Genomic DNA, 12,615 nt, shown 5'->3' on the forward strand with positions numbered 1-12,615 from the left:
GCTGGGAAAGCCTGTGTTGCCATTGGTAGCTACCCCGAGAACGCGGCAAATCCTAAATGATGATTGGCTGCGGCCTCAGCCTGGTTCCGAAATCGCAAAATCTGGTTGCCTGGGGTTTTAGGGGTGGGTGGAAAGGAAGGACTGCAGAGAAAGAGAGAAGGGGGGGGGGGGGAGAGAGATAAGGGGAAGAAAGGAGGGAGGAAACGAGGGAGAAAGAGAGAGACTCAGATAGATGAAGTCAGGCCTAAAGGGGGTAGGGAGGAGGGAAGGAGGAAGGGAGAGGAAGGGAGTGGAGAGAAGAGAAACCTGGAAGATTGAAGAAACCAGGCAGAAAAGGAGGGGAGAGAGACCCAGGAAGACAGAGGAGGCCAGGCGAAAAAAGGGGCGGGGTGGGGTGGGGAAAGACCTAGGAAGACAGATGAGGCCAGGCAGGAAAAAAAAGAGGGGAGAGGCCTAGGAAGATAGGTGAAGCCAGACGGAAAAAGTTGGGGGTGGGGGGTGGCTAGGAAGACAGATGAGGCCAGGCAGAAAAAGCGGGGTGGGGGGGGGGACCTATGAAGACATACGAGGCCAAGCAGATAAGAGGAGAGAGGGGAGACAGACCCAGAAAGATATATGAAGCCAGCAATAAAACGGGGTGGGGTGGGGGCGTGAGGAGAAGAAGGGAAGAGAAACTCAGAAGTAGATTCAGCCTGGCAGAAAAGGGAGGAGGAGGAGGGAGGAAGGAATGTAGAGAGAGAGAGAAACCCAGATAGGTGAAGCGAGGCAGAAAATGGGAGGGGGTGTGGAGAGAGGTAGTAAGTGATTTGCGGGATATGGAGAAAGAAATTCGCAGACGAGAGGAAGGAAGGGACGAGAAAGAGAAAGGGAGAAGATCCATGGAGAAGTTGGGAGAAAAACAGGCACAGTGATTTCGATAAAGAGGGGGAAAGATATTCCAGGAGAGAGAAAAATAGTCCGAAGAAGAAAGAAAAGGACAAAGAAAAAGAGGGAGAGAAAATCAGACCGAGAAACAGAGAAATTTTAAAAACAGGAGAGAGAATGAGGCAACAGTAGAATAAACTAGAACACAGCCGGAGAGAGAGAATCACAGAACTGGCGGGAGGCGCCGCGAGATGGGGGGCCGGGAAGGGGGCGCAGGCGGCCGCGTCTGACCGCCCTCGCTCTCCCTCCTTTTCCTTTCCTTCCTCCCCCGCAGGAGTTGTCCGGGCCTCCAGCATCTTCCCCATCCTTAGCGCCATCCTGCTGCTGCTCGGGGGTGTGTGCGTGGCGGCCTCCCGCGTCTACAAGTCCAAGAGGAACATCATTCTGGGCGCAGGGATCCTGTTCGTGGCAGCAGGTGAGAGGCAGAGGGAGGGGGTGACCGGGGCGGCCCACCTGCGCGCGCACGTGTGTGTGTGTGTGTGTGTGTGCGCGCGCGCGCGCGAGTGCATGTGCGCGTGTGTGTGTCTGCAAAGCCACCTTGCCCCGAGCACCCCCGGGGGCCCGGAGCCTTCCTAGGCGGTCCCCAAGCTCCATCGCCACTGGGTAAGGTGGGTGTAATTCTCGCGTCGCCTTCGGAGGAGTAAACCAACACAGACAGGTGTCTGGCGCGTAAGACGCCGGGCGCTTAGGATCCTAAGCCTGCCGTCCTGGAGACGGAAGGGGAGGAGCTGGGTAGGGGGTGGGACCTTGAGACACAACTGGGCTCTTGAGGATAGAGAGGCGGGGCTGGGCCTTGGAGGGCGGGCCCAGGAGAGGTAGAAAGTGATCTGAGCGCCGATGAGGAGCCTGCTTTAAGGGGCGGGCCTTTGGAGAACTTGGTGGATCCAAGAGGGACTGGTCCTGGGAAACCTTCCAGGGCCAGGAAGTGGAAACTAAAGGGGCTGGGTCAGGGAGACTGAATCGGCCCTTGCCCGTTGCCATTTGGAGAAGGAGAGGCTAGAAGAGACGGGGCGATGCCTGGAAAAGCCAAAGGGGGAGGGGTTATGTCCTTAAGGGCACAGAGAGTCAACCTGGCTGATTGAAGCAAGAGGCCGACCAAAGCCAGTCAGTACCTGGGATTGGCCGTCTCAAGAGCTAGGGCCTAAACGAGCAGAGAGCTAGGACTGGAACACTTAAGAGGCACGTAATTAAGGGGTAAGGCCCCCTTTCTACCCCGTATGAGTAGCATTGGGAAATTCCAGGGGCAGAACTTTTTTGGAGGAGTAGAATACAGAGAAGAGGGAGGGCTTTGCATATTTGAAGAGCAGGGTGTGCTTTGGGGATGGGTCTAGATCTGCAAGGGGTGGGGCTTGGAGGATCTGAAAGGCCGGAGTAGCTGGACCTGAGACCGGGGAGGACCCCGGCCAAGATCCGCACGGGGCGGGGTTTGGTAAGCTGGAGGTGGGGCCTAGAGTAGAAGGCGGGGCCTGCTTTATTAAAGGCAAATTTTTGACCGGCAGGGGAGGGCCTAGAATGGATACTCCGGCAGGAATTATATGAAGAGAGATTAGATAAGTGATAGGCAGGGCCTGATCACAGCAGGATGACATCATTAACAAGAGTTCAAAGGAGCAGAGGGAGGAGGCTTGGGAAAAACCCAGGTTTATAACGTTAAGGGTGGAGGTAGACTAACTAGGACAGGGCCTGGAAACTCATCTCATCAAAGGTGGGTTTTAGACCAGTCAGGGCAGGGCCTGGACTCGCTGGGAGTGGGGCTTAGGCTACCTAGGGGTGGGGCCTGGACCGCTTGGGGTGGTTACCACCAGCCAGGGTGGGGTTTAGACCAGCAGAGGTGGGACCTTAGCTAGAGGAGTGGGGTTTATGCCATGTGGAGCAGCCCAGACCATCTGGGGGTGGGTCTTAGACCACGTAGGGCCGAGTTTAGACCAGCCAGGGCTGGGTTAGACCAGCAGAGGTGGGGCTTGGGTTATCGGGGGCAGGACCTGGACCATCCAGGGCTTTGTCTTGTCCATTTAGGGCAGGGCCTGGACCACCGGGGGGTGGAGTTTAGACCATTTGAGATGGGACTTGAACCAGCCAGGGCCAGGACCATCTAGGGTGTTGTCTGGACCATTTGGGGTCCTAGACCACCTGGGGATGGAGTTTAGATCAATGGGGGGTGGGGGTGGGGTCCTAGATCACCTGGGGTGGAGTTTAGACCAGCCAGGGCTGCGTTAGACCAGCAGAGGTGGGCCGTGGGCTATCTGGGGGCAGGACCTGGACCATCCAGGGCCGTGTCTGGACCATTCAGGGCAGGGCCTGGACCACCTGGGGGTGGAGTTTAGACCATCTGAGGGGGTGCTTGAGCCTGCCTGGGCCAGGACCACGCATGATGCAGTCTGGATCATTGGCGGCCCTACACCACCTGGGGGATGGAGTTTAGATCAGCCGGGGTTGGATTCGACCAGCAGAGGTGAGGTCTGGGCTAGCTAAGAGTAGGCCCGAGCCCTCTGGGTTGGAGCTTAGACCATCAGGGAAGCGCCTAGAGCATCGGGCGGGGAGTTGTGTTCACTTCTGGAAGGACTTGGGTCAGCCAGATCCAGGACGGGGGTCTAGACCACTCCGGATGGGGCCTAGACCGCCTGGGGGTGGCGCCTGGGCCCGCTGGCGCAGGCGGGCAGGGGTCGGGGCCGGGGGCGGGGGCGGGGCCGGGGGTGGCCTCGAGGCTCCCGTCTGACCGTCCCCGCCCAGGCCTGAGCAACATCATCGGCGTGATCGTGTACATCTCGGCCAACGCGGGCGAGCCGGGCCCGAAGCGGGACGAGGAGAAGAAAAACCACTACTCGTACGGCTGGTCCTTCTACTTCGGCGGGCTGTCGTTCATCCTGGCCGAGGTGATAGGCGTGCTGGCCGTCAACATCTACATCGAGCGCAGCCGCGAGGCGCACTGCCAGTCTCGCTCGGACCTGCTCAAGGCCGGCGGGGGCGCGGGCGGCAGTGGCGGGAGCGGCCCCTCGGCCATCCTCCGTCTGCCCAGTTACCGCTTCCGCTACCGCCGCCGCTCCCGCTCTAGCTCCCGCTCCAGCGAGCCGTCGCCGTCGCGGGACGCGTCTCCCGGCGGCCCCGGGGGCCCGGGCTTTGCCTCCACGGACATCTCCATGTACACGCTCAGCCGCGACCCCTCCAAGGGCAGCGTGGCCGCGGGGCTGGCGGGGGCCGGCGGCGGCGGCGGCGGCGCCGTGGGGGCGTTCGGCGGCGCGGCCGGGGGCGCCGGGGGCGGCGGCGGAGGAGGCGGCGGCGGGGCGGGTGCCGAGCGGGACCGCGGGGGGGCGTCCGGCTTCCTCACGCTGCACAACGCCTTCCCCAAGGAGGCGGGCGGCGGCGTCACGGTCACGGTCACCGGGCCGCCCGCCGCGCCCGCGCCCGCGCCACCCGCGCCCTCTGCGCCCGCCCCCGGGACCCTGGCCAAGGAGGCCGCCGCCTCCAACACCAACACGCTCAACAGGAAAACCACGCCTGTGTAGGGGCGCGGCGGGGGAGCCGAGGGGCGTGTCCGGGGCGCGTGCGCGGGCGCGCGTGCATCGAGGCTGCCGGGGTCGGGGGCGCCCCCGCTTTCCCCCGTGAGCGCGCTGGAGACTGCTGGGCCCGCCCCACGCCCACCCTCCCCGCCCCCCTCCCCCTCCGAAGCAGGGACCCTGAGGGAGGGGGCAGGGGAGGGAGGGGGCCGCTGTGAGGGAGCGTCGTGTTTTATTTTTTTGGGAGATCTATGGGGAGGGGGGAGGGCCATGGTGTTTTTTGCAGTTTCGAGATGTTTTCTTTTTCATGTTTTGCTGTGTGCATGGGGGGTGGGGCGGGGGGAGGGGAGGGAGGGACTCCCAGCCCAGCCCAACTCCTGGAGAGGGGCCCATAATACACGAATACATAGTTACACCCACAAACTATATATATGCCCTATATAAAGAGACACAGCGAAGGGATGCAGAAAGGCAGAAAGAAGGGTTGGACGCGGGCATTCATTCATTTTTTTCATTCATTATTCCACAAGGGCTTATTAAGCACCTACTGTGTACCAGGCACTGGTACATAAGAAGGCGCTGGAGCAGAGGACACGAACGAGGCACAGAAAGGGCCTCATCATTCATTCATTACCGGCAATTTATTTGTGCGCCTTAAAAATCTAGGCATTGTGCTCTGTGCTCAGCGTGCAGGAGGCAGGAAAACAGCCAGGGGCCCCGACGTCTCATAGAGTAAACATCTTGTGCATGAGACAGGCATTAATCGATCATGTACATACACAATAAATTACAGTTAGGCTATAAGAGAAACGAGATGCTATGAAATGCTCCGTCAGGGGAGCCTAACCCAGTTGTGAGGAAGAGATTTCAGTGGACAGTGAAAGGATGAGAAGAAGCCAGCAGGGCGGAGCTGGGGCAGGAGTGTGGCAGGCAGAGCAGCACGTGCAAAGGCCCCGGGGCAGGAAGGAGCTTGCAGCCGGGGCTGAAGGGTAGTGAGGCAGGTGAGCCGGGATCAAGGTGAGGCTGGAGACGCAGACAGGGCCAGATTGTGCAGGGGCTTGTAGGTCAGGAGTTCAGATTTTATTCTAGGAGCGGTGAGGGCCGTGGAACGGGTTTAAGCAGGACGCTAATGTGAATGGTGTACAAAGGGAAGACAGGAACTCGGAGGCAAGAGTAGAAGGCAGAGATGTGCTGAAATACAGCATCAAACACGGGCACGGGCCCTTGGAGCTCACAATCTTGTGGGAGGAAGCACATAATTACACAGATGCTGAAGCATAGACATAGTGTCTGGTGTGCAGGAGAAGCCCTGGGGCTTAGAGACTCATGTGTCTGTCACTCGTTCATTAAGCCACTCACCCGTTGCCGTTTTTGGCCATCTGCTAAGGTACCAGGAAGTGTGTTAGGATCCAGATCCCCAGGGGTGAAACAGACTCTAGCCCTGCTTCAAGCAGTTTATTGTCATCAAACACCGCCATCCAGGCAGGGCAATGGGTGCTGGAACCCGGACCACCGTGGGTGCCATGGCACACAGTGGACAGAGTGACCAACTGCCAGGAGTGAGCAGCACTTGGGGGAGGCTTCCTGGAGAATGTGATGCCCATTCTGGGTCTTGAAGAGATGAGTGGGCATCTTCCGGGTGATGAAAGGCATGAGAAAGGCTTGTGGGGCCAAAGAACAACTTGGGTGAAAACGGGGGGAAGTGAACAAGCATGATGTATTGGGGCCAGTGCTAATAGTTCTGGGATGCTGATGTACAAGGTGGGGCTGGGAGATGAGGCCGGGAAAGTAGCCACAAGCCAGAGTGTAAAGGTGCCAGGGTGGCCAGGCACGGTGGCTCATGCCTGTAATCCCAGCACTTTGGGAGGCTGAGGCTGGAGTATCACTTGAGCCCAGGAGTTTGAGACCAGCCTGGGCAACATGGTGAAACTCTGTCTCTACAAAACATTAAAAAAAAAAAAAAAATTAGCCGGGCGTGGTGGAGCACACCTGTGGTCACAGATACTCAGGAGGCTGAGGGAGGAGGATCATTTGAATCCAAGAGTTCAAGGCTGCAGTGAGCTAGGATCGCGGCACTACACTCCAGCCTGAGCAACAGACTGAGATCCTGTCTCAGAAAAAAAAAGAAAAAGGTGCCTGAGTTCCAGGCAGAGGGACTGAGGCTCTTCTAAGGATGGTGAGAGAGGATGACAGTTGAGCGGGGGCAAGGGCTGTACGGTGGAGAGGAGGGGATGGATTTGAAATTCACTGAGAAGGCAGAGGGGAGAGCGCCCGGTAGGCTTCCCTTCCATATTTGCTCAGCAAGTGTTTCCTGAGGCCTCCCCTGAGGCCTTGTGCTGGGCGGTGCTGGGAGTGGAGAGGTGATTTTGATCTTGCCCTGCTCTCAAGGGGCTCCCAGTCTGGTGGGAAAACAGGCACAGACGCAGCTTGAGGAGGACGTGGCAGCGGTGGTGCCATGCTGCCAGGGGCTCTGCGTGCCCTTATCGTGAGCATATAGGGCTGCGGAAGGGTACAGATCAGAACTGAGTGTTCAGAATTTCTCTCCGAGGCCTGTGTGTGGAAGGACCAGGAAAAGACAGACTGAAGATCAAGGTCCCTAGGAAGAATTCTGCCAAGGCGGTTTCAGGAAGAGATGCTGGGAAACGTAGGAAAAGGAATACAAATTAGTGAGACGCAGAAGCGCTGAGTGAGAGAGAAGGATACGTGGAGAGAAGAGGGATGCCGGAGCGGGTGTTAAAAGAGACAAATCTGGTCGGGTGCTGTGGCTCCTAATCCCAGCACTTTGGGAGACTGAGGCAGGCGGATCGAGGCAGGCGGATTGAGCTCAGGAGTTCCAGACCAGCCAATATATTGAAATCTTGTCTCTACAAAAAACACAAAAAGTAGCCGGGTGTGGTGGTGCACGTCTGTAGTCCCGGCTACTCAGGAGGCTGAGGCGAAAGGATCTCGCTTGGGCCTGGGAGGGTGAGGCTGCAGTGACCCGTGATGGCACCACTGCACTCCAGCTTGGGCGAAAAAGCGAGACTGTCTCAAAAAAAAAAATTGAGAGAGAGACAGCAAATATTTACTGGAAGAGGGAGAGGGAACTGGTTAGGGGAGAGTGGATTCTAGAGTCTGAAGGCCAAACAGAACGAGAGAGAGAGAAAGAGAAAGAAAGAATGAGGTTGAGGGTAGGCAGGAGGAAGAGCAAGATGGGGAGGGAGGGGGAGGGCAGGAGAGCCCAAACTAGTGGAGTCACAGAGAAAAAGTCAAAGACAGGAAGGTGATACAGAGAAGAGAGAAGAGGAGGAGAGAGAGGCTGACAGGTGCACAAATCAGAGAAGTCCCAGAGATAACAGAAACACAACCACAGAGATAGAGAGGGAGAGGTAAGCCGGAGACAGACTCAGAGATTCGCCCAAAAAGCAACATGGAGACTCAGAAGCAAGCACAGCGTCAAGGAATGCTCCATTTCTGGTGTGTTGTTTTCCCAGTATTCAATAAGTATTTATTGAGTGCCAACCTATTCTAGACCCAATCTAGGCCCAGGGGATGTGGTGGCAAATAGACAGACAAGGGCCTGCTCTCCTGAAACTCACTGGAGAGATAAACAATAAATAATATCATTTCAGTAACCAAAAAGTGCTTTAAAAATTAAGCTGAAGGCCGGGCGCAGTGGCTCATGCCTGTAATCCCAGCACTTTGGGAGGCCGAGGCTGGTGGATCACTTGAGGTCAGGAGTTCGAGACCAGCCTGGTCAACATGGTGAAACTCCATCTCTACCAATAAATAAATAAATAAATTAGCTGGGTGTGGTGGTGTGCCTGTAGTCCCAGCTACTTGGGAGGCTGAGAAAGAAGAATCACTAGAACCCAGGAGGCAGAGGTTGCAGTGAGCCAAGATCGTGCCACTGCACTCCAGCCTGGGCGACAGTGAGTGGTAACAGAATGACAGAGCAAGGATGACTTTAGATGAGGTCCTTGGAGAAGACCTTGTGGCAGAGGTCACAGAGATGTAGATTGTGAGAAGGAAGGAGAGGTGAGAAAGTCTGGGGGCCAGGTATTCCGCCCACCAGAGGCAGCCCCAAAGCCCAGAAAAGTAGCAGGTCTTCAAGGAGGCCTGTGCGGTGAGCAGATCTACCATAGGACAGAGGCACAGGGTAGGGGCTGATCAGTTAGGGCCTTGGATCCTTGGGAAGAAATCTGAATTTTATTCTAGATCTGATGGGAAATGCTTGGAGGGTTTTGAGCACAGGCATGCCATGATCATATTTTTATTTTCTTATTTATACTTATTTTGAAAAAGAGTCTTGCTCTGTCTCAGGCTGGAGTCCAGTGGGCTGATCTCGGCTCACTGCCAACCTCCACCTCCCGAGTTCAAGTGATTCTCCTGCCTCAGCCTCCTGAGTAGCTGGGATTACAGGCATGTGCCACCACGCCTGGCTAATTTGTTTGTATTTTTAGTAAAGACGGGATTTCACCATGTTGGCCAGGCCAATCTGAAATTGCTGGCTTCAAATGATCCACCTGCCTCGGCCTCCCAAAATGCTGGGATTACAGGAGTGAGCCACTGCGCCCGGCCTCATATTTTTATTTAAACAAGAACAGCAGAATTACATTGCTGTGCTGAGCATACGTAGACTTCAGGAGTCAAAGGGGAAGGAAGGAGATAGCGGGCTGTTGCCTTCCTCTGGTTGAGGCTGCTGGACCACGGTGGAGTTTGCGGGATGGAGGAAGTGGAAGAAGGCATGGGATTTTGGAGGCAGAGCCTGCATTGGTGGTGAACTGGATGTCATAGAGGAGGGAAAGAAAAGGAACCAGGAAGAGAAGAATTCTTTGAATTGGGCACGCACATCTCTGATGGGCGCCGATGAGGATTGTTACCAGGAACAAGGAGACTGGGATCAGGAAAGCGGCTTTGGGAGGGAAGAACCGAGGCTTCTCTTTTGGATGTGTCAAGATAGAGAGATGCCTTTGAGAAATCCGAGTTGCGGTATCAAATAGCCAGTTGGATATGTGAGACTGGAGTTTGGAGGAAAGAGAGGCCATGGCTCAAAAATGTAAGTTTTGGAAACGTCAACATACAGGGGACGTTTAAAGCCACAGGGCTGGGTGACGTGGCCTAGCAGGTGGGTGGGGACAGAGAAGTGACCCTGGCCAGAGCCCTGGGGACATCTACATCTGGGGGAGAAGGGGATTGTAGCAAAACGAGCTTAGGAGTGATCTTGAGATAGGCTGAAACCAGGAGGGTTACAGAGGGCAAATGCACCTTTGTGTTTCAAGAAGGGGAGGAGACAGCCAGCTGTGCCAAGGGCTGCTGAGACTCGGACAAGGATGCAGAGAGCAGAATGACCATTAGGTTTGATGACATGGACGGGGTTGGTGATCTTGATAAGATGTCAGTTCAGTGCAGTGGTGGGGACGGAAGCCCTGCTGGAGTGGAGGGGAGAGAGAATTTGGGGGAAGACAGAAGGAAAGGGAATTCAGGCAATTTTGTGTGTGTGTGTGTAACTGACACAAAGGCCAGGTGCGATGGCTCACGCGTGTAATCCCAGCACTTTGGGAGGCCGAAGTGGGTGGATCACTTGAGGTCAGGAGTTCGAGACCAGCCTGGCCAATATGGTGAAACCCCGTCTATACTAAAAATACAGAAATTAGCCAGGTGTGGTGGTTGCATGCCTGTAATCCCAGCTACTTGAGAGGCTGAAGCAGGAGAATCGCTTGAGCCTGGGAGGCAGAGGTTGCAGTGAGCCAAGATCACACCACTGCACTCTAGCCTGGGTGACAGAGCAACACTCTGTCTCAAAAAAGAAAAAAAGTAAAAAAAAAAAAAAAAAAAGACCCTGAAAGGAAATAGGGAGACATGCAGATAGGGAGATGGGAGGCAGAAAAATGCATCCTGCAATTAGCTGTCATAGCAGGCAGGGGCAAGAGAGATAGGGAAGCCCAGGGCCAGGAGGGGAAGATGAATTCAGGGGACAGGGAAGAGAGGATGCTGTCAGCTAGGCTCTGGCAGATCTCCTAGCGAGAGATGCCCTGCCCAGCTCCTGTCTCTTGCTGCTGTCAGCGCCAGGCACACTCTGGGATTCCCCCTGTAGATCCTGTCAAGACCTATTGAGGTGAAGGGGAAGAACAGGTTTTCATCATTCATTTTCAGAAATAAACATTCATTCAGTTCTTGGAAATACTTTCTGGCCAGGCATGGTGGCTCATGCCTGTAATCTCAGCACTTTGGGAGGCCAAGACAGGAGGATTGCTTGAGGCTTGGCGTTTGAGACCAGCCTGGGCAATACAGTGAGACCCCGTCTCTACAAAAATAAAAAATTAGCTGTGGCGTGGTGGCTCACGCCTGTAGTCCTAGATACTCGGGAGGCTGAGGCGGGAGGATTTCTTGAGTCCAGGAGTTTAAGGTTGCAGTGAGCTATGATTGCACCATTGCACTTCAGGCTGGGCCACAGAGCAAGACCCTGTCTCAGAAAAAAAAAAAAAAAAGAAAGAAAGAAAGTCAAAGAAATAAAGTCAAAGATAAGAAGGTGATACAGAGAAGACAGAAAAGGAGGAGGAGAGAGGCTGACAGGTACACAAATCAGAGAAGTCCCAGAGATAGGGAGATATAAGCCAGAGAAAGACTCAGAGATTCGCACAAAAAGCAACGTGGAGACTCAGAAGCAAGCACAGCATCAAGGAATGATCAATAAAAAGAAAAAAGAAAAAAATATTTCCTGAGGACTTCCAAGTACCAGGCCCTGCGATCTCAGGCCACTTCTGTCCCATCTCTGCCCTTGGACAGGGGGACAGGTAGTCCAGACAATTAGAATACAGAGGGGACTGTGTTCTGACGGGGCCACGCGGGCATTGAGGAAATGCAGCAGGGCCCTCCCCAGGCTGGGGCGGGGATGTCTGTGTGTCATCTCACTCCATCTGGTCATTCCTTTGCTCATTCATCCATCCATTCATTCAAGTCACCCCATGCACATTTTCCAAGACTGCCTGTGACCTGGCCCTGTGCCGGGTAGAGCTGAGGATGCCAAGGTGAATTCCTCCTGTGCCTGGCCCCGGCCCCAGTCTGCTGGAAGAACCAGACACAGACAATCACATTGCGGGGAAGCACGTGCTCCATCGGAAAAGTCCAGAGCAGGGGGTGGGCAGAGGCCCAGTGTGCACCAGAGCCTTGCCCAGGTCAGCACCAGGCCTGCCTGGAGCAGCCAACTGTGGGAGAAGAAGGAGTTGGTGAAAGGTGGGTCCCACCTGGGCCGTCCACAGAAGGGCTGAGGGGTAGGGGGTGAGGGGTTGAAGATCAGGCCCTGCCGCCATGCCACACGGCTGTCCTCTGTCCCTGCCCCTGGGGGAGCTGCAACTGCATGGAAGGTCCCCCAGGGGTGCCCCGTCTAATAAACTCTGTGAAGAGGAGTGCTGCTGTCATTCTGTGCCCCTGGCAGCCGGCCCTGCCCTGAGGCCTGCGCTTTCTCCAACATGGCGATCAGTCCTTCCATCCTTGAAGACCCAGGGTTCTGGCCCCAGTCTCCTCCCCAGGCCCAGGAGTCTGGGTCTGCCAACCCCTTGACCAGGAGTCCAGGCTGCCCGGCCCTCCTCCTCCCTCAGACCCAGGAGTCCAGGCCCTCTGCCCCCTCCTCCCTCAGACCCAGGAGTCCAGGCCCTCAGCCTCTCCTCCCTCAGACCCAGGAGTCCAGGCCCAGCCCCTCCTCCCTCAGACCCAGGAGTCCAGAGCCCTCTGCCCCCTCCTCCCTCAGACCCAGGAGTCCAGGCCCAGCCCCTCCTCCCTCAGACCCAGGAGTCCAGAGCCCAGCCTCTCCTCCCTCAGACCCAGGAGTCCAGGCCCAGCCCCTCCTCCCTCAGACCCAGGAGTCCAGGCCCAGCCCCTCCTCCCTCAGACCCAGGAGTCCAGGCCCAGCCCCTCCTCCCTCAGACCCAGGAGTCCAGGCCCAGCCTCTCCTCCCTCAGACTCAGGAGCCCAGGCCCCCAGCCCCCTCCTCCCTCAGACTCAGGAGCCCAGGCCCAGCCCCTCCTCCCTCAGACCCAGGAGTCCAGGCCCAGCCCCTCCTCCCTCAGACCCAGGAGTCCAGGCCCAGCCTCTCCTCCCTCAGACTCAGGAGCCCAGGCCCAGCCCCTCCTCCCTCAGACCCAGGAGTCCAGGCCCAGCCTCTCCTCCCTCAGACTCAGGAGCCCAGGCCCCCAGCCCCCTCCTCCCTCAGACTCAG

The 12,615-nt window shown here is 56.6% G+C and overlaps 1 protein-coding gene and 1 pseudogene across 1 annotated transcript in view; both read left to right on the forward strand.

The window, feature by feature from the left end:
• CACNG8 (calcium voltage-gated channel auxiliary subunit gamma 8) overlaps nt 1-11,806 on the forward strand; it is a gene marked incomplete at its 5' end in the record, with an annotated part of 28,702 nt that extends 16,896 nt beyond the window's left edge. Inside the window, 2 exons of the mRNA XM_054465291.2 lie at nt 1,199-1,339; nt 3,655-11,806. Of these exons, the coding sequence (XP_054321266.2) occupies nt 1,199-1,339; nt 3,655-4,427 (914 nt within the window). The remainder of the gene's footprint in view (nt 1-1,198; nt 1,340-3,654) is intronic.
• LOC129021109 (uncharacterized) lies at nt 6,605-11,850 on the forward strand (annotated as a pseudogene).
• Nucleotides 11,851-12,615: the final 765 nt, after the last annotated feature.

This window comes from Pongo pygmaeus, chromosome 20 (assembly GCF_028885625.2).
Source record: "Pongo pygmaeus isolate AG05252 chromosome 20, NHGRI_mPonPyg2-v2.0_pri, whole genome shotgun sequence".
In the NCBI taxonomy this organism is placed as follows: Eukaryota; Metazoa; Chordata; class Mammalia; order Primates; family Hominidae; genus Pongo; species Pongo pygmaeus.